This window comes from Drosophila miranda, chromosome 2 (assembly GCF_003369915.1).
Source record: "Drosophila miranda strain MSH22 chromosome 2, D.miranda_PacBio2.1, whole genome shotgun sequence".
NCBI classification, from domain to species: Eukaryota; Metazoa; Arthropoda; class Insecta; order Diptera; family Drosophilidae; genus Drosophila; species Drosophila miranda.
Window position 1 is genome coordinate 19,000,911 of NC_046675.1, and position 21,167 is coordinate 19,022,077.

The window sequence follows — 21,167 nt, forward strand, 5'->3', positions numbered from 1 at the left end:
TCGTATGTACATATGTATGTATAATTATGGTCCACCTTAGACGAGTGTAAAAGCCTTCAAATTATAAAAGAAAATGTCTTTATATGTATGAATATGTAATTTATATAGCTATATTCCTAAATAAATTGTGAAGCATACTTAAGAATAATAAATAAAGAATAATAATAATAAACTTAAGCTGCAGGTAATGCTCTATAACGATCCTTCCTAAGATTTGAAGTCATACACACACACACAAGTGTACATATTTACATATGTATGTATGCCATGATGTAGAATTTTTCTATTTTCTATCTTGGGATCAAAAAACTGACACAACCTAAGAAAAAATATTAATCTTAAGATCATTTTTAATAATATGTTTGATGTGGAAATGACAATAGTGCTGACCAGAATTTGTAGTATATCGAAAATAATACATTTGTTGGGCATACAAGTGTTTTTTTTTTTCCTTTCCGCTATATACAACTTTATATTAATATAGTACTTGTTTATACTAATTGAATTCGACTAACGGCAGCAGCCAATGGCCAGAATAGCAATGAAACAGACAACACAACAGCACTGTCACCAGTGCTCCTTTCAAAAAACGGCTAAGAAATGTTTTTAGTGTGCATACATATGCATACATACATACACGCATAAATATGTACATATGTATGTAGAGACGGACATGTATACAACGGACAGAAACAATAGCACATACATATGTACATAACTACAGATGTCCGGCATGGGGCGGCATGGGGCGGCATTGGCAAGAAACATCCTTTCTAGTAAAAAGCCAAGCAGCCTGCCCGGGTCGGGTCATTTCATCTTATACACACCAGCCCATGGAACCACACATACAACGCACGTATACATACGCACATTCTTAGCATCCGCAGGCACATCAGCATCTTTAGCGTAAATTTTGCTGCTGCGAAAATTTAGAGTTGTTGCTTTATTGCAATACACGTGTGTGTGTGTGTGTGTTGTATGGATGTATGTATATAGGTATGTGTTTATGTGAGCTAGTGTATATACTTCAGATTTTCATCGGCGTTGCTGTCCTCCCCTCTATTTGTCCGGCAACCCAACCCGTGCAACCGACCGATTGTCCGTTGTCCGCCAAAGCAACATTTTCCATTTTCGTTCGTTCTCTCTTTCGCTGCCGTACCTTCCCTCGTATCTGTAGTTCCTTGCCGCTACCTTCTTTACCCATGCAACGGTCGATTTGTCACCCACTACGGCGACACCCTCCTCTTGCTCCTGGTTCTCCCACAGTGCCTTGGTCTCTTTTCTGTTTTGTGTGATTACGAATTCGTCGCCGTCCTCGTCTAAACTCAATTCACTTTCTCCCCGACCCCACACACGCGTCGATTTAACCATCCTCCAACCCTCAACTTAACCCCTCACGTCACACCTCTGTACGCAGCTTGGACGAAGGAAATTTTCGCGAGAATTGAAAGATGAAGGAGCATTGGGCTGGACATTGGTCACCGTTGCTGGACATGGTATGCGGGGTATGTGTTCTTTCTGTGGAACATACATATACATATGTATGTATGTACATATGTATGTATATTTACATACATTTGTGTATGGATATTAAGGAGTGCGTATATGTACATACATAGTTAACTTCTATATGTTTTCAGTTATAAGCATACGTTAGTACATATGTATATATATAAATATAAATATACATAAAAAATGTATCTAGAAAAGCTGTCCGTTTTGATTTTCAGCATTGATTTCTACCCACACCTTGAAAAAATATCGTCTCGTTTTCAGTTTGTCTTTAAAAAAAATCAACATTTTCTTTATGTTCTAAATGTAGGATGTGCCTTAATACATCCGAATGTACCTGCTAGCCACAGCGACTATGCATCAAATTTTTTAGCGGTTGAGTTTTTTTTCTCAGTTCGGAATTTGAGTTAATTCGTTGAAAAACTCCGTCCCAATTCGTAAGATCTCCATCCTAACGACGTTCGTTGGTAACAAAGATACTGGAACCATATGTTGAAAAGCTAACTGTCGTAAAACTAAAACTGTCTATGTGTAATTATATAACTAATTTTTTAGTTGTCATGATTATGGTGTAGCTACTTAAACATGGTAGATATGTTATATCCCTTATCATTGCCATTGTTTAAAAGAGTTCATCGCTTTTTATATGTGTACTTAGGAATCTCCATACCAACCCACTTAAGTCGAGAAAACATGCTTACATATAATCATGGTTTCGATACGATTAATCCATTTTCATAGACATACATATATAAATGTTAAGGATTATATTGCGAGTTGTAGTATTCAACATCGCTTCGTATAAAGGAAACCCTAATCCGATGTCCGGAAACCTGCAATGCTGCAGAAATTGGGATGGTATACATGTTCTTCGCTACCTAAAACTAGCACCACCCTTAAATCCAAGCAGCCAGCCCTCGCCTCTATCCATTGTGTGCAGTTTTATCTAAGCTAAGGCGATTTTGGCAGACAAAACCGCTGCTGTCGCAAGTTGTGTCCAGTTTGTCAGCATCGGAATCCCTTTCTTTCATTATATCTCAGTGTATTCCATTTGTGCTACACACATGGTCTAGTCTAGTCATTGCTGTTCCTATGATTTGCATATTTGAGCTCGTAGCTCCTTTGTTTTAATCCGCCTCCTTTTGCCATCTTCCGAGGCTGTGACGAAGTCCGAGCTCTTTTGTCAGCAACCTTTACCTGTGTGTGTGTGTGTGTGTGTGTGCGTGTGTGTGTGTTTGTGTGTTCTTGTCATATAGGACTGCTGAAGCCAGGATATCGCGTAAGGAGAAGGCAAACGTGCAGGCTGGAAATGGTCCTTCCAATCTAAGCTAAATGCAACCATTGCCTAGCTGCCGTGTTCCCGTAATTTTCCAATGCCTCTACCGTTGAGAAAATAGAGAATTCGAAACAATTGAAAAGGTAGCGATGGAGCCATGCCTTGGCAGACGCACCATTCTCGACCATCAACTTCTGACCACTTACCGGCTCTCACTATATCTGCAGTGCTGCTGCTGGTCAGAGTGTGTTAGACAGAGACCACAGAAGATGCACAGAGACTGAGCAAGCAAGTGCGAACGAGATGTCTTTGCCAATAGCTTCAGGAACGAGCAGACGAATCCTTTTCAAAATTAAACTACTCCTATATGCAGCAAGCGAAAGAGCAAGAGCAAGAGCAAGGCAAGAAATGCACACACCATCCACGCTCCATCCGCCCACGCTACATCCTGCTCCGAGAATCAGTCGAGTGCGAGCCACATCACATGCAAATAACGCAGACACATGCAGTTTTTCTTGTATCCTTGGCTGGCTGGCCTGGCTGGCTGTCCTGGCTGGCCTGGCTCTTCACATCTTATGTATTCGGTAGAGCTTTGTTAAGATATTCTTTGCACCTAAGATGTACGATGTTTGATACGGGGGAAGCTAGCTCGTGGCATATGTACAGGTTCAATTAGTTGCTAATTGCTATAGGTCCAAAAACAACCATGTATCACACATACATTTGTATATATATATTTATTTATATTCATATGCCTGCATACATACATACATACATATATGCTTGTGTGGTAAAAATATGTAAATGAAGAGTATAAATTCAAATACATCTACAACACATACATACATACATACATATGTAGGTATCCGTTCGGTATGTCGTTCGGAAGACTAGTGCTGCACCAGCGTTACCAACCGCCACCCCTCATCAGGACTGGTTCTCAGTCAATCTACCAGTAATGCATTTGACCGACGAATTTAACAAGTTCACATCATGGAAAGGGGTCACTTCGCTTGGCGAGACGTTGCATTGCATTTTCACCATTGGATAGTTGTTAAGATGGGAATGGAGACAGTCGATATAACTAGTTCTTACGAAAGAATGAAGAACTCAGATATGCACAGGTGAATACTTTTGTTTTAGCACATAGAAGGATGCATGGAGTCAATGCTAGATTTACTGTTTTTTATTTTATCATAAAGTGTGACTCTTGAAGGTATTGCGATTTGTGAACAGTTGTGTAAATAGTAGGTCAATAACTGATCCATAAAAAATAAACTTGGCTGACACTTCAGTTTTACACATACATATCTATGTAAGTCAATAACTGACTCATAGCTTTTATATGTAAATACATAGGTATAATATAATTTGTAATGATTTCTAATAGTGTCACACTCTACTTTCCAGAATAAGGAAACAGGAATAGGAATGTGACAACTCATTCAGATATATCCCTATCCCTCTCCGCCTGGCCTTGATGTCTTAAAAAATATATGGATTGAAATAATACTTGTAGGAAATATAATTATTATGCCAATGGGAAGGAATCTGTACTTATAGGCCAGTCTTTAACCAAACTCAATACAACTGAGATCAACTCAACAATCTGGTCTTTAGAACACAGCTATCTATCTGGGACTTTATTTTTCTCGCATTGTATCGTATAAAAATGATACAAAACACGCCGTTGCTGGACCCTTTTACTTCTGGTCATCATTTTCAGTTTAAGTTGTAAAACATCCGCTGTTCGTCGTCTCTCTTGCCAAGGGCCCGAGCGTAGTACCAGCAACAATCTTCATGGCTACAATAAACGAGACGCCAATTTCGCTGACGCGGCCACTGCCGCGACTATTGACCAACCATTCTCGACTGCACAAAACCTCGGCTCCACTTTCTCTTCTTGCTTACAATACAGTGATGTATTCCTTTGAACAAACAGACATCGACTTTGTCCGAGACCTTGCATCAGTGTACTCATCTGTCTGGGCTCGCGGCCCCCATCACTCCATCCTTCATGCCAACGTTCTGTCCGCTGCGGACAACGCCATGTGACTTGGAGGGAATGGGCCCGCAGTGGTGCCCTGGGCCATTTCAGCTTACTAAATTAATAACTTCTGAAAGAAACATCTTACAAAATGTAGTCTCAACAAGTAAAAGGTCTACGATGTCTAAAAGCTTTACAATAAAGTGTCAAAGTTCCGGTATATTTTTGACTATAGAAAAAGTATTTTTTTGATTTTGTTTGGATTGATAAATAAGGTTTAATGGTAAATTTTGCTATAATTTAAAAAAATTTAATTATAAAACTTTGTCTAATATTTTATTTTTTTTAAATAATCATCCACATTGGAAGTACTTAAACTTAATGTTTCTAAAGAATAATAATTATTTTCGGATTTTTTTTTGTATCTCGCATTTCTACTGTACTAGGTATATCTCACTTTTTTTGTATCTTTCAACTTGGACTTGACATACAAAATATACATATGTCCCTACATTTTCCCGAGATTGTTCTATATTTTCTTCGAATTTGTCTTTATCTAAGTTTAAACTCGCATTCTACGCTTTTAAGCCGCTCGGCGTTTAGATCGATTTAGCTGACGAAACCTCGCTCTAATCGGTCCAAATATGATTTTATATGGTATTTTATACCTGTAATAGCTTTTTTGCCCGTTTTTCGTTTTAACATATTTTAGTTTAGTTTACTTTTTATTCCACCTGAAAGCTTCAGTATTTGAATAAAAGTTGCACTCTGAAATAATTTGCAACTTTGAGTGCTCATATCTGCTAAATAGAGTTAAACTCCTTAACTCCGATTGTCTTTTGAAAGCTCTGGAAAGATCGTATAATTATTATAGCCAGAATCATGAAAACAATTTCATTTTTTCTCGCTCTGTCTCTCTCTAACACACAGGTTTCATAGTCGGTTTTGCCAATTGCAAAATATGAGTTCAAGGATCTCAGAACCTATAAGAGCCAGAGCAACCAAATTTGGTATCCACACTCCTGTGATATCGCACCTTGACCGTTTTGTGTCAAAATTTCGCCACACCCCCTTCCGCCCCCACAAAGAACGAAAATCTGTTGCATCCACAAATCTCAGAGACTATTAAGGCAAGAGTAACCAAATTTGGTATCCGCACTTCTGTTAGATCTCACTATAAAACGTATATCTCAAAATTTCGCCCCACCCCCTTCCGCCCCCACAAAGAACGAAAATCTGTTGCATCCACAATATTGCAGATTCGAGAAAACTAAAAACGCACAATCATAGAGAATGACCATATCTATCATATTGCTGAATCTGGATCAGATCGGATCATCTGATTTTCTCTCTCTCTCTCGCACGCACTCTTTGTCGTGTCGTTTAATATTAGCGGCATCTGCCGGAGGAGAGCCCTACTGACTAAGTATCGGGTATACTTGCTTGCTTGTTGCTGCGTTTATTGCCTTAAGGTAATGGCAAAAGATCCCAAAGCAAAGTGGAATAATAACATATTCTTCGTGAATGATAATGCTGTAGGCTGTTAGTTAAACGTACCTGGCTATATTAACACGAAATAAAGGCTGCTTATGTGGGCGATGCTTACCCTTACCCTTAGATACCCTTCTAAATCGAATTCTTTGATCTTATTTCAACTATATATTAAAGTCATCCGGGTTCGAAACGAAAAGGCTGTGTAACATGAAATATGCTGGAATATACTATTTCGGACAATAGATTTATCATACAAAGACTTTGTTTCCTTTTAAGAATTAAAGGGTCTGTGATTTTTAGTTGCCGATAAAGCAATCTAGTTATGTGAGAGTTATGAAACCTAATATTTTTTGACAATGCAAATTCGCTGTTTCAGTCGAAGTTCAATTTAACAAGATATGTTTTTATACCCGATACTCAAAATAAGTATTACCCCTATATATTCATTCTTATTTTATTTGTAGTGAAAGTGGATATGTGTAACGTCCAGAAGGAAGCGTTTCCGACCCCATAAAGTATATATATTCTTGATCAGAATCAATAGCCGAGTCGACTGAGCCATATCTGTCTGTCCGTCCCTATGAGCGCCTAGTGTTCAAAACTTCGCCCCGCCGCCTTCCGACCCACAAAGAACGAAAATCTATGGCATATAAGAGCAACCAAAATTCGGATCATTTTTATAGCCAAAAGCAGCCAATTAAATTGCAGTGGCTAAGCGGCGCGTTCAGACACGTTTTCTGTCTCTCCCGCACGCACTCGTTGTCGCTCAATTTAGCCATACTGACTGTCGGGTATAAATGTAGAGTTGCGGTCGCAGCAGCAACTCACAACGTTACCCCTCGTTATACATATGAATGACCTCTGATCATATTTCAGGCAATATAAAAAGTTGAATCGACTTTCACGAATATATTTAACATATATACTTTATTGTCTGGGAGATGCTTCCTTTTGTAGGTTGCAAAAATCTGATTAAAATCATTATACCTTCTGCAAGGGTATAAAAATGACACACACGTAGCGGGCGGGAGGGGGAAGGGGCTTCGGTTAAGGTTTTGCTCATGGGAGTGGTGTGGAGTATGTATCATCATCATCGAATGTGAGTACAGTGCTCAGAATGGAAATGACAAGCGGAGCGGCCTTGCGCGTATTATGGCCGCTAGTGTCGACTCCGTGGGTCCTTTTGTCCCCAGGACAAAAACACTTCCGTGCGGTACATTATCATAAAGGGGTTAAGTCGCTGATTTTCATCGTGTGTGCTCATTTAAAAACAGAATTTTTGCATCGCCATACCCAGACTGGGGCTCCTGGAGACATCATAGGTCAGAACATACCAAGTGGCACCTCTCAACGACAAAATCTTAAGGAATCGCGCTGAATTTCACCGCTTTGTCTTTGCGCTCTTATGAAAATGATGGCAGTGGCTCATTATATATCCCGATAAGCGACGTGCCTCCCATGTGAGTCCTTCGCCCGAGGTTAGCATAAGGAAGGGCTGGGGTTGCTTGGAGTGGGTGAGTATGGAGGCTCCGAGACGCTGCATTGTGTCAACGATAGAAGCCGCCGCCTGCCAACCCTATCTTAAGGTCTTGTTGTCCGCATTGTTATGAGTTCTGACCCGCGAGCGGTGGAAACCATTCACCAGGGTGGCAACTGAAAGTGATTCTGCCTCGGCAGACTCTGTTACTTTCCACCCTTTTATTTTGTTTACCCTTGCAAGGAGTATTATACTTTTGGTCAGTTGTTTGTACAGAACATGAGATGGAATATCGGACCAAATATACTCTAGAATTTTATTAATCAGGATACTTAGTGTATCAGTTCGTAGGCCTATGTTCTATGTAGGAACATATATGATATGTGGGAAGGAAGCAATCTCCAACTCCATACAATATATGTAGATCCTAATCAGATGACCATATCATACAGCTGACACAAAAACTCTCGATCAGCTAGGGTATAAAAAGTTTTGCCGCGCCGAAGCTGGCTTCCTTATTTGGTTTTATTTTTGTTGTTTAAAATGTGCAGCTTTTGGCAATTTTTCTTTAAAATTTTGTTCCTTTATAGCGACGTTTTTGTTTTTGTAATTCGAGCTATGACCCCTGCACAAGTAACTGAGCGCCCGTTGCTTCGTTCTTTACTGTTCATTCGTCTCTTTGTTTTGTCATGTTCGTTTTCGCCATTGTTGAGACGGCGAGCACAAGACTTGATCCTAATTTAACACGTTCGAATAACCTTGGGGCGTTTCGTATTACGCGCGACCACAATACAGCGGGGCGGGTACCAAGCCAGACACAGCACAGCGCAGCAGTCCAGGTAGGGAGAACTCTGCTTGCTCAGCTATTGCCGATGCATACGCTGCAAATCAATCAGCTGACGAGCCGATTAAAAACAAAAAATTATATTTGACCTCGAATGCTACGACTTGCTGATAAGTGACGATGACGATGCGCCTCATTGTAAATCTTATGGCTTCACATGGTGATGCTACATATGTTTCAAAGAATTTTAAAGTTGCGGATCCCACCACACTTCCAATTCCAAACCTTTAAACCATATACACTCAGAGAAAAATTACATAGTAAAAAGAAACACACCCATGCATATGTAAATTAAATTTCGGTTTTTAAATGAAAACATAGTGAAATCAAATAGCACTCACTTTGATTAAAAAATATGTACATGTATTAAAAAGTCTTTTTAATCCTTTTAAGTCCTTTTAATTTAATTTAATTAATATAATATATTAAATTTGTAACGAGGGGAACTTGTATACCACATTTATACCCGATACCTATTGGGGGCGGAAGGGGATGGGGCGAAATTTTGAAATAATCTTGTGCTGGTGCGATATCACAGGAGAGTGGATATAAAATTTGGTTGCTCTAGCTCTTAGAGTCTCTAAGATGTAGGCGCTTATCTTAAGACTAGGCGCTCAAAAATGTGGATGCCACAGATTTCCGTCCTTTGTGGGGCGGGGCGATGTTTTGAATTACACTTTTAACAGTGAGATATCAGAGAAGTCTGGATAAAAATATGAATTTCTCTAGCTCTTATAGTCTCTGAGCACTAGGGCGCTCATAGGGTCGGACAGACAGACATGGCTCAATCGACTCGGCTGTTGATGCTGATCAAGAATATATATGTATGTAAAGTTTATGGGGTCGGAAACGCATTCTTCTGGACGTTACACACATCCACTTTCAATACAAATAAAATAAGAATTTATACATAGGGGTAATACTTATTTTGAGTATCGGGTATAAAAAGGCGGATATGTCAACGACCATTTTTATGGCCACGGAATCGGGAGGAAGGTCAGCAGTAATTGTAAACGCGGATATGTCAATGGCTATTGCAACGGGAAACGGAATAGGGAGAAGGTCAGAAGTAATTCTTTGCGTTTACAGAGCTAATGGCCGTTTCGCTACACTTCACAGTTTTCCTTCATCCGCACATGAACAAAATTCCAAGCAATTGCCGGATTGTCTTCTAAAATTTCGCGGAACAGGAAAAACTATGAATGCCATGGTGTCATGCTGGCTCTGACAAGGCAGAATGGCAGGTAAACTGCCAATACCAACACACAGATAGCCTACGAAGCATACATGCATATAAGAAATAGGAGTGATCTTTTACAGCCTTCTCGAAAGTTGCAGTAGATGATTGTATGTTCACGTTGCCCGATGGCATTCTCAAATCTTAATTCATAAAATTGTTACATAAGGATGTACATATGTAAATGTTGGGAAAGAAAACAAAATTATGACAATAAAGAAAATAATTAAATCAAATTACAACGACCGGGAACGTTCAGCGGACTTTACCGCTGCTCTACTTTTATACCGGCTACTCAGTCAACGTAGGTGATTGCAAAAGTAGGTGATTGGTTCCTTATCTAAATCTCCAAATTCTGTTAAAATTAGGTATCCGATACATAGTCAGTATGGCTACATTGAGCAACAAAAAGTGCGTGTGGGAGAGACAGAAAACGTGTCTGAACTGCAAGTCACTGCAAATTGATTTGTTCCCTTTGGCTATAAAAATGATCCGATCTGATCCAGATTCGGCAATCTGGTAGATAAACAGAATTAGGTGTATATGTGCGCTTTTGAATTATGTAACCTGTACAAAATGCATACATATGTATATGTATTCAAGTTTTGAACTGGTTTTGGATTCAATGACTGACGCAAGCTCTCTCTCTCTGTCTTTTGACATCGCTTTTCACAAACAGGACAAATTGATTTTTTTGCGAGGAGGGTTTCCGCGATGTCTCTATCGCTCTTGCCCTGAGAAATGGAGAGGACACACGACGGCTAGTTATGTACTAATATACGTTTCATCTAATGGCCTGTGTGATTAAAATCTTAGAATATTTTATGTACTTATATTTTTCCGCTACCTTTTTTTCCGCTGCATCTCTATCTCTTTCGCTTATCACAGCCACACCAGTCGTTATCTCGCTCCCCTCCATCAGGGCAAACACTGCACGAGCAATAGAGATTGAGTATACATGGATGTATGCATACATTATGTAAACATAGTCTTTATATCGAATCGGTTATTGATGCTGATCAAGAATAAATAAAGTTTATGGGATCGGAAACGCTAACTTCGGGGCGCTACACACATCCGCATCCACCTCAAAACTAAGATATCCCTAAAATCTTCGGGTACCGGTTATAATAGTATATCAATCAACTCTTCAAGTACCGGGTATGAGAGGGAATGAAATAGCGATCAATACTTTTTAGTCAGCTAATTATGTTCCTATTTACATACATATGTACATAATCATATGAAAGTGAAATTTCCATAGATTGTGGTTTATGTTGAGAGACTCTGCCTATTTTCTCACAAGCAATCGTTCCTGTGTTATAAATATTCATACATATGCAGTTTTGGTAACTACGAATCGGAAAAATACTCTTTACTGTACTGTCAGGATAATGTCGTATACATAATGATAGAATGATATATTTATATAGCTTAAAACACCATGAAAAAGTACGAAAGTTGGATCACGAAATAAGAATGGTTGGAATAAAAAATAACAAAATCAGATGACTATGTACATACGTACGTATGTAGGTGACAGAAACGGAACAGTCGATCAGCCAGTGTAATAAAAGCTTCCGCAAAAGTTCCAACTATCTGTCCTTTCTTATTTTTATTTGAAAAGCAACAGATTGACTTCTACAGTTCTGCGGAACATCTTATTTTAGAAGTACATATGTACGTATAAATATGTATATACGTATGTATTTACTTTGTTCAGGTAGAAGGTGCCAACTGCAGTCAAAAATATCCCTTTTGTCTTTGTTCTTAGAAACTCCCATGCTGTTTGCTATGGCATAAAACTACTTGCATACAATCACAAGGTATTTGCATGTACATATACATACATACATTTTGTTTCTGCTGCACTTGCACATTGTATTCTTCGATGTAAAGAGGTATATTTATATATATTTCACATAAATACAAATACATACATATTTATATCTAGTTTTACATTATCTTGTATTACATATATGTATGTATATATATTTTATAATTATAGCCAAATCGTCTAATTTCGCCAGACACCTTGTTGCGAAAACGTCGAGGAAATTCATTCGAAATGGCTACTCTTTTGGCCAGTATGCTTATTGGAGCGGGTCACCCTGCTCTTGTAGTCTCCGGTGTGGCACGAGAGGAGGTGGTGGTTAATGATCAAATTGGCGTTTCATATCCATTTCCGATTTTGGAAGTTGAGACAGAAGATATAAGTCCACCCTTGGAGAAACCTGGGCAAAAGTATAAATTACGCGGATTACCGGATTTGGAAAGTCATCTTGATGAAGAAATGGCAGAGGTTCACAGGCAAAAGGCAGCTGAAGAAAAACGAATTGAGGAAGAACTTATGCGAAAACAAATGGAGGTATTTAATATATTTACATGTTAAAATTGAAAACTATACATATTTTTTTGGATAGGACCTTGAACTTTTAGCTGTGGATCGCTATCATTATCGTCGCAGCCATGCCTGGGTAGTTATAATCAATAATGCGCCTTGGAGCGTAAAACCCCGAGTTAATTACACAGATGTGAATGGTGATGTTGTAGAGACGGCCCCGACGGGAGTTTTTATTGAGCCTTCGACAGGATTTATATGTGAAACGGGATGCAAGCAATACATTTTAGTCGACACCATTTGGAACGAGCACAATTACTATGTTAATAAACAAAAATATCAAAGAGTCGGCGACATACGTTGGGATCTTCGAGACACCAATGACTGGGAGCACATGCTCCCAGGCGAGCCACCTGAGATGCGCACCTATAAGGTAGCTTCTGATGAAAATATAGCTGGAGAAGACCATGATATAAGTGACGAAAAGCATTTAGATGCAATATTAACTTGGGTAAATAGGCTCCATATTGGATTGGCAGATTACGAACAACGCTTTCCAAACTCTGAGAAGACGGTTCAATACAAAGGTGCAATACATGAGCGATATGCGCCATACTCCCAACGCGACGGAAAAGTGATGCAGCTTACGATTTTCAATGATAATGATTGCACAGATCCACGCGTCAGATATGAATACTTTGAGAACCGTTTTGACCTTATGCGATACTTAAAATACACTTATGCAATTAATAAACATGAAGAGATATTTGGCAAAGGGCGCAACGACAGTTTAAAATGTTGGTAGTATCCTGGTTATACACAATTTTTGAATTTTTGAATTTATAAAATTTTTTGGTATTTTTTTCAGCCATTGAATATTTTTCTGACCCCACACTAGAACGAAAAATGAACTTCTATTCGAGTTCCAGAATAGACTCGTTGGAATTTTTGAGTCTTAAGCCAGGAGTAACTATCCTTAACTACAAAGGTCGTTGTGATAAGTGCTGGTATAAGGAGTTTGAATTTAATATAACTGGATCCGTGCTTAAAGTAAAGAGTAAATTGATACAACCTATGTATATTTTATCTGGTAAATCTTATTTTAACAGAAAGTCACAGAAAAATTTCATCGTAGGAGTGCCTATGATGTTGGGACAAGCGATATTGCCACCCGTATATTTCTTTTTCAACTTAACAAAATTATTTTGAAATTTCATTACACTTTCGGAGCACTTACCGCTTCTACAGTGGAATTTACGAAGCCCCCTAAGCCTGACTATGGCAAAGAACTAATATATGATGAGAAACTTACCAAGATATACAAGGTACGGTCATATACACAAATTTATCTTTAATTACGTATGTTTTATATCCGCTATAGGCAAATCCGTTAGATCCCACTCGCACTAATCTAGAATTGTACAGATTATTACGTGAGCAGCTTAAGTCCGAGGATCAGATAAGAAAACAGTTTGAAAAAATGCAAGAAGATATCCTTAGCATTTTTGACTTGCGGAAATTTGAAAAGTCTGAACCGAAGTTAAAGTTCCGCATATTTGATCCTCTTCGAAATGGAGCAGCTAGAGCCATAAGAATGATGCAGGTACATATGTTTAGCGTCTTGCATTAATCACCACCAAAGTTAGAAATGATCAATTTCAAAATATATATGTACATATTTGCAGTTTGCGGAGGAAGAAGAACTTAAGCGAGAGATAGCTAGTAAGCCAGCCGATTTTTTGGCTCCTTATTTAGTACCGTACAAGCATCAGGAGAAGATGACTTCCGAGCAAGCATTGTACGCTTATAATGCGTGCCTTAATGATTTAAAATCACGCTTTGTGAGTTTGCTCAATAATTTACAAAGAAATTATGAAGATGTAAGATTAAGATTTAATTATGTGTCCAGAACATTTCTTTACTATTCTTTTTCTTAGCTTACAGGTGAATCAAAGTCTCTCAATCGATTCCTAAACAAATTTGAAAATCAATTTGATAATTACGACTACAAGCGCCTTGTTCAACAGTCAAAAGAATTAGAGCTCAACAAGCGCATGGTCCAACAGCGCTTGACGCTAACTCATGAAGAATCGCAAAAAAAATACGAAGAAGTCAAAAGTGCATTGCTTAGAGATCCGAGGCTCAATATAAAAAAGAATGACGGCCAGAATTCTGATGAATCGAAGTAAAAATTAAAAATTATTTTATATCTTAAAAATAAGTTTACCAATTAGTCATTAGTTAAATCAAGTAAACAACTATACAAGCAAACCATAGTCCTAAAGTAGAAGGAAATCTTTCCGATCACAAAATCTATAAGTGCACAATGTACACTGTGCAGTGTACACTTTTGATGGGTATCCCCACCAGTGTTTCCATTTCAGCTTATTTTAAGCTGGATTTGGCTTATTTTAAAACCAAAATGTCGTTGCTCTAGCTCTAGGCTTTGAGCACTAGGCGCTCATAGGGACGGAGCGATAGGCTTTGCCTTTTACAAAAAGTGAGTGCCTAGATCTCAGAGACTATAAAAGCTAGAGCAACAAAATTTGGTATCCACACTCCTGTGATATCGGACCTGCGCAAGTTTATTTCCAAATTTCGCCACACCCCCTTCCGCCCCCGCAAAGGACGAAAATCTGGGGCATCCACAAATCTCAGAGACTATTATGGTTAGAGTAACCAAATTTGGTATCCAATCTCCTGTTAGATCTCACTATAACAGGTGTACTTCAAAATTTCTCCCCATCCCCCTTCCGACCCCCCAATATCGCTGTCCGCAAAAGACACTGTTTGATTTTTTGCATAAACAATTGCATGAACCGTTCGGGAGATTTTTATATAATATATTAGATTTGATCTGTTTTTACTTTTCATTACATTTTTTATTTACAAGAGACAGGACTTGCTTTTTATTCTCAGACCAACTTCGCTGAAGTTGACACTCTTCCGCGCCAAGACTGTGTGTGTGTGTTTGAGAGAGAGAGAGAGAGAAAGAGGGAAAATGAGTAAGAGCGTGGAAGGCGTTGCGTAGGCTATAAAAATGAACCGATCTGTTTCAGATTCAGAAATCTGGTAGATATGTTAATTTTCTATGATATGATAATTTTCGATGATTCAAAATTGTGGATGCCAAAAATATTTGTCTTTTGTGTGGGCGAAGGGAAACGTGATTCTGTGTACCGGGTATAAAAAACTTTTTTCACTAAAACCTTATTTATGGCAGATAAACCGCTTCAGAGCCGGTATATAGCAATTTTTTTTTTACTTTTTTTGTTTTTGTGATTTCCCGCATTTTTGGACTATTCTTAGACAAATGTTGAGATTTCTGAAGTATAATGCAGCGCACTCATATTCACTGTCTCTTCTAACTACAAGGAAACTTCAAACATAGACTCATAAGTTAATCAAAAATCAAAATCTGATCAAAGTATCGTTTTGAAAATCATATGGTCATATCATACATACATATGTGCATATGTTCGAAAAATCAGTTTTCGAAGCAAACCCATATAATTAAATAAAATATAAAAATCACTTTGGCTGAAAGATAAATGTATTAAAAGTCGTTTTAATACGGACCATATATGTATGTGCATATAATCTTAAAAGCATTTTAGAATAAAATGAAAATTAAATTTGTAGTTTAATTTTTTATATATTTAAATGGAGTATTGAAATCAAAGAGGAAGACTTTTTGTCTTTAGTATTCCATATAAAATAAAATTAAGTATTTTTTTGTGTTTGTTTTATTTTTTTTTTATATCCCTTGGATTCCCAACTGGTTCTTGAATAAAAAATTCCAGGGGCAGTGAAATTATACTTGTGTAGAGGAAACTTTTATAAACTTTAACCTATACGCATAATGAGAGTGAAATATGTACATATAAAACATATTCGAAAACAATTTTTTCGTGTTAAAGTCGAAATGTAAATGAAAACACTTTCAAGTTAAATTTCCACTCTCAGGTCAAATAAAACAGCATAAATATTAAATTCTAAGTGTAAATATTAAAAATGAAGTGCTTTTTTCTCTCGGTGTATATAAAACGGAGTACCAGCTACTGCAGTGCTAAATAGGCGTCCACAAAACTATACCATACAGACAGGTTTCCGTCTATACTCTGTCTGTACTAATGACCGAAATGATCCAGCTTTTCGGCATTCGTAAGTCAAATAGTGCACAAATGTCAACAAAGGGTTCTAGATTTTTGCACCGCTTATGCACCTTATTCCATTGAGGCATTAGACGAATTCTCAATTTGTAGTGGCCAACTATTTTTTTCTTTTCAAATAGTCTTTTTTAATTTTTTTTAGGTATATTGATAGATATTGATTTATGGATAGCTTTATCATACAAGTTTTCAAGAAATATTTGACTGTAATCAATAACTAAAGCTGGAAAATATGATTTAGACCTGCAAATTTTTTACGGCTATGAAATTATTGGGGTATAAGAGTACTATTATAAAATAGAAATGCCGATTTAATGGCATAGAAGTCATTGGGACTACGCGAACAACGTCGCTAAGGGCGCGTGGGTTGTGAGGAAAATTTGTTTCAAAAATTGACCGTTTGAATATTGGACAAAGTGGCTGTGCTCGAGCATAGTCCCCCGCCTAGGGCACACAAGCCATGCCATACATACGTGGTTGGAGGTAGTAGCATCAACAGCACACACTCATAGGTCTATCTATACATACGCATATACATACAGACATATACCCCCAAACGTGTAAGCGCTTGGGCTGTCCATTTAGCCCAGTACTCCTACCACTGAAAGCGCTCACACAATCGTTCAAGACCCACGCATACATACACCGAACTTATATGCTGTCCGTGACCCCCTCCTTCCAACGACGGGATGGCGAAATTGGGTTCGTCCCTTGGAAGAATCGTCCTAAGATGAAAGTACCGTCCCCTGTCCGACCACCGGCGTTCGTTGAAAATTTGCTCATGGCATGAACACATGTGGCGTAATTTCGTCGCAGACTTTTGCTCCAACTGGACAAGAAGAATTCATACACTGAAATTATTTTCTATTATTTTGTATTTCTCATAATAATGACAAAACATTTTACTTAACTGAGGCTTCGATTACACATATGTAACTGAGGTACTAAATTCATAAATGTTATATTGAACATATAACATATATTGAATAATATAATTAATTATATACGGCTATCCTGAGTTGACAGAAAAATGTAAGCATTAATTTACAACTATTTTTTTTATTATTAACAATTCATTAAAATATGAGAAAATATTACATTGCATTATTATTACAAAAATCTACAATTATTTTGTTATTATTAAAATTTTATTAAAAAAAAGAAAATATTCAAGAAATTAAAAATTTTGTTCGGTGTCTTTTCCATTCCCGAGTCGCGACACTGTAATAGCGCCCGGTCAATGTGTTCGCCAAGTTGTGAGCCAAGCCATGGTGTCTACCGCGGTGGTGGAACTTCTGCTTCGCTTCGGACTCGGCCGTGGTCCGGCTGAGTATAAGTACAGTTGTGTAAATACACTAGCGGACAACGCCGCGGTCCCAAGAATTTGTATTTTATCAGCATCATTCACATCGCGTAGTCAAGGACTTTCCCTATTTACGCGAAGTATACACACATGCAGTCGTTTATATGTGTAAGTGGGTTCTTGCTGAAGCAAATAGGACATGTGCCGGCGGTGGGAGAAGCGTGAGGGTTTTGCAAGCCGGTTCGTACACGGGTTTTGACTGTGCCCATGTGTATGAGGATACACGAATGGGGATGGTAAAGAGGCTGGGGCTGGGGGTTACTCTCCGATCCTTTCATTTTATTCCTAAATTTCCTTCCTTCAATATTTCAACGTGCTTCGTGACGTGTCCGTTTTGTATGATGGGAAGCTTGGAAGTGGTCCTTTGTCGCCAACGACCGCCGTCGTGGTCCAAGTTGGTTATACCGCTCTTCTCTTCTTGTTATTGTTTGCTGCTTCCTTCGTTGCTGACATGTCGCAGGGCCGCGATGAATTGAGCGATGTTTTAGACACGCAGGAGTGGGACAACTTTTATCTCGGCGCATTTATTTTTCTATTCCACTTATTATACGCGTATATGCCACAAACAGGATACACACCCACGTGGGCATATATTGGATATTTATTTTGTATTCCAACGGACGGCAATGGACGGCAACGGACAGTGAACGTGTCAGCAGCAGCGGCGGGGTCGCTGGACTGTTAAGTGGGGTATGCCTGAGCTGAACGTGAGTAAGGGAGACACATATATACATACATATGTGTATGGGCTTTTCCCGGACAAAGATATGGACCTTGATGGTGTGAACTCACTTGAATGATTTGAGCGAAGGCCTGCTATGTACATACACATTTAGGGATTGTTAAATATTTTGTATTTTTCTTTCAAGTGTTCCTTTAATAGGTTTTTGGAAAAATAAAACTATGCTATACATTTTAATTACAATTGAATCAGAAAATGAATAAAATATTGGTGTAATGGGCTACCAAAGTTTAGTGGAACAACGGTCCTGTGTAGTTATGTAATGGACAGAAGAAACGATCGATAAAATGTACATATATGTATGTATACTACTCCGATCAGCATCAATGACCGTGTCAATATATCTCAATTTTACAAGTTTCAGTCCGAGTCTCCGAACTATAAACGCCATGGCAACCAAATTTAGTTTGTATACTTTTGAGATTCAATTCGTGTAAAATTTCACCACGCCCTTTGCTTCCAAAAACATTAAGAATCGGAATATTGGAATACCGACACCTATACAACTGCGAATGGGGAATTATTACATACTTTGGGGGTGAGAACCAGTTCCTTTGGTAGCAGGCGAGACTGACTTTCTGTCGACTCTAACATTGCGGTCGTTTCAATCACCCTCGTGTTGATTTTACTCAAAGTCCGATTACTAGAGCCAACGTAGTTCAAACACATGTGCCACCATATTATACTCATTACTCAGTTTTGATATATATACATATACAAATAAATGATTTATGTGAGTTAAACAATATATGTATTTATTTTTTAGTTTAGTTTATTTTTGAGCATGTTCGAGCAGGGCATGGCAGGTCTAAATCAAGACCCCTAACCAAACAACACATCTGTTCACCTGTAGTTCTTGATTGTTGTCGTTGAAATCATTTTCATCAAGTGGTAATATGTATCACGTTCCCGAGGACGCCTTTTCCGCGTTCTGAGTCTCACTTTATGACTCTAATTGCCCCCAACTTGGTAAAGTTGATACTGGTTACTGCTTATCTGTGCACAGTTGATATGTTGATGACGTGTTTACTGCAGCATAAAGTCCTTTTACGACCCATTTTATTTATATCCCAGCTCTAGTCATGAGCCTGTCCTGGCGTCAATAAATTTTTATTAGCCATGATGTGGCTGCTCTTGTTCCTTAAGACGGCAAGCAAACTGATTCCAATGTTTTATTACCCATGTTGTGGCCATTCGCATGTAATTCGCGTTTTATTTCCCACACGTTGGGCGTGTGAGAAAATTAGTTTTCAATTAGGTTTCACTTATACAAAATATGCGAGAAAAAGATTTTGATTACTAATACGAGTATGTGCTTGCCCGTACGAGTACGAGTACAAGCGAACACTCACTTAATAAGGTCAATTCAAAACAATCAAGGTTTTATGTACTTAAGTACCCACTTAAGTATGTATATGCATATAAGTATGTATACGAGTATGTATGTAGTGTAGTACATATTTACATTCCATAGACTCTAATTGGGGGATTAGTTACCCTGATTATCGGCTTCATTAACCCTTCGCCTAACATTGGATTGCTATAATACAGCACAGCTCACACAGCAGAAACAGTTGCATATAATCTACCCAAACTACTTATTGTTGTCCTTATATGCAGGTGTGAGTAAGTTGCATTGACATTGACTTTCATCTCATTACGAGCATAATGGCAACGAATGTTTATTTATGATTTTACTGACCGACATACATTTGTACATAGGTGCATGTGTGTGTACATAGAAGTACATACATACATACATACATATATGGCAAATTGCAATCAAAGTGCCAAAGGCATTGGGTTAAACAGCATGTCCTCCTAATTTAATGATAATGAGCAATAATAATAATGTGTGGATACTCTAGTATTGCCATTGGTTTATGGTTATGCTACTCGGCTTTTTATAAAGCTAAGAGGGAAAGTGTTCTTATTTAAGTACACACTTCTTACTGTGGGTCTAGTTACGCACTGTGTCTTCTTTTCAATAAAATATTAGTTCTGTTATTATATTGTTATATATATATTATATTATTATTATATATTATTATGCTATCTGCAATGTGCAATACAATCAATTCGGTTATCTCGTATCTTTAATCAAATTGTGGATGAAACGGAATTTCTCATATAGTGGGGGCGGATTGTGGCGGAGCAAATTCGGTGAGTTACGTAGGCGTTTGCCCCAAAAACTGGTTCTGCATTTTTAGGTAATCAATGGTACTATATTGAGGACTCTTAGAGAAAAAAAGGTACATGTTATTTTCGCATTTAACAAATTTGTTAACTTTAAAATTATAACAGAATTGACAAAATTGTTACAATGTTTTACAGAGTTATTAAACTAAAAATTTAGATTGAAAAATATCTAAGAAAAATTCTAAATTTGAATTCCTAAAATTTCCCCGACCGTTAGCTTTTTAGAATGGCAAATTTCTTCAAAACTAGTTGCAGCATACTCAAAAAACAAATATGAAAAGATAGATTAAAAAATAGAAAATCAATTCACTGAATAAATTTGCACCCCAAAATCTATCAGAAAAAGTGTGTCCTATGCAATGGTTGGTATGGGGCTGTTGGGACCGCTAAAGTTCGAATTTTTATATTTATTTATAGTCATAGGCCTTCCCAATGGTTTTCGGTATGGATGACAGAGTTTTAGGGATAATCAAGTTGCTCATATATGTACTCGTAGGAAGACAAGACGGTTGTACAAATTACT

General features: G+C 37.9%; 1 protein-coding gene across 3 annotated transcripts in view; it reads left to right on the forward strand.

The window, feature by feature from the left end:
• The window catches only part of LOC108156122 (coiled-coil domain-containing protein lobo), a 33,925-nt gene extending 19,310 nt beyond the window's left edge, over nt 1-14,615 (forward strand). The window contains exons 3-9 of one of the 3 annotated variants that reach the window (XM_033388799.1): nt 11,836-12,195; nt 12,251-12,965; nt 13,037-13,218; nt 13,278-13,493; nt 13,550-13,771; nt 13,854-14,048; nt 14,106-14,615. In XM_033388799.1, the coding sequence (XP_033244690.1) occupies nt 11,836-12,195; nt 12,251-12,965; nt 13,037-13,218; nt 13,278-13,493; nt 13,550-13,771; nt 13,854-14,048; nt 14,106-14,357 (2,142 nt within the window). In that variant the 3' untranslated portion in view covers nt 14,358-14,615. The remainder of the gene's footprint in view (nt 1-11,835; nt 12,196-12,250; nt 12,966-13,036; nt 13,219-13,277; nt 13,494-13,549; nt 13,772-13,853; nt 14,049-14,105) is intronic. The other 2 variants (XM_017287430.2, XM_017287428.2) reach the window with 2 other exon arrangements.
• Nucleotides 14,616-21,167: the final 6,552 nt, after the last annotated feature.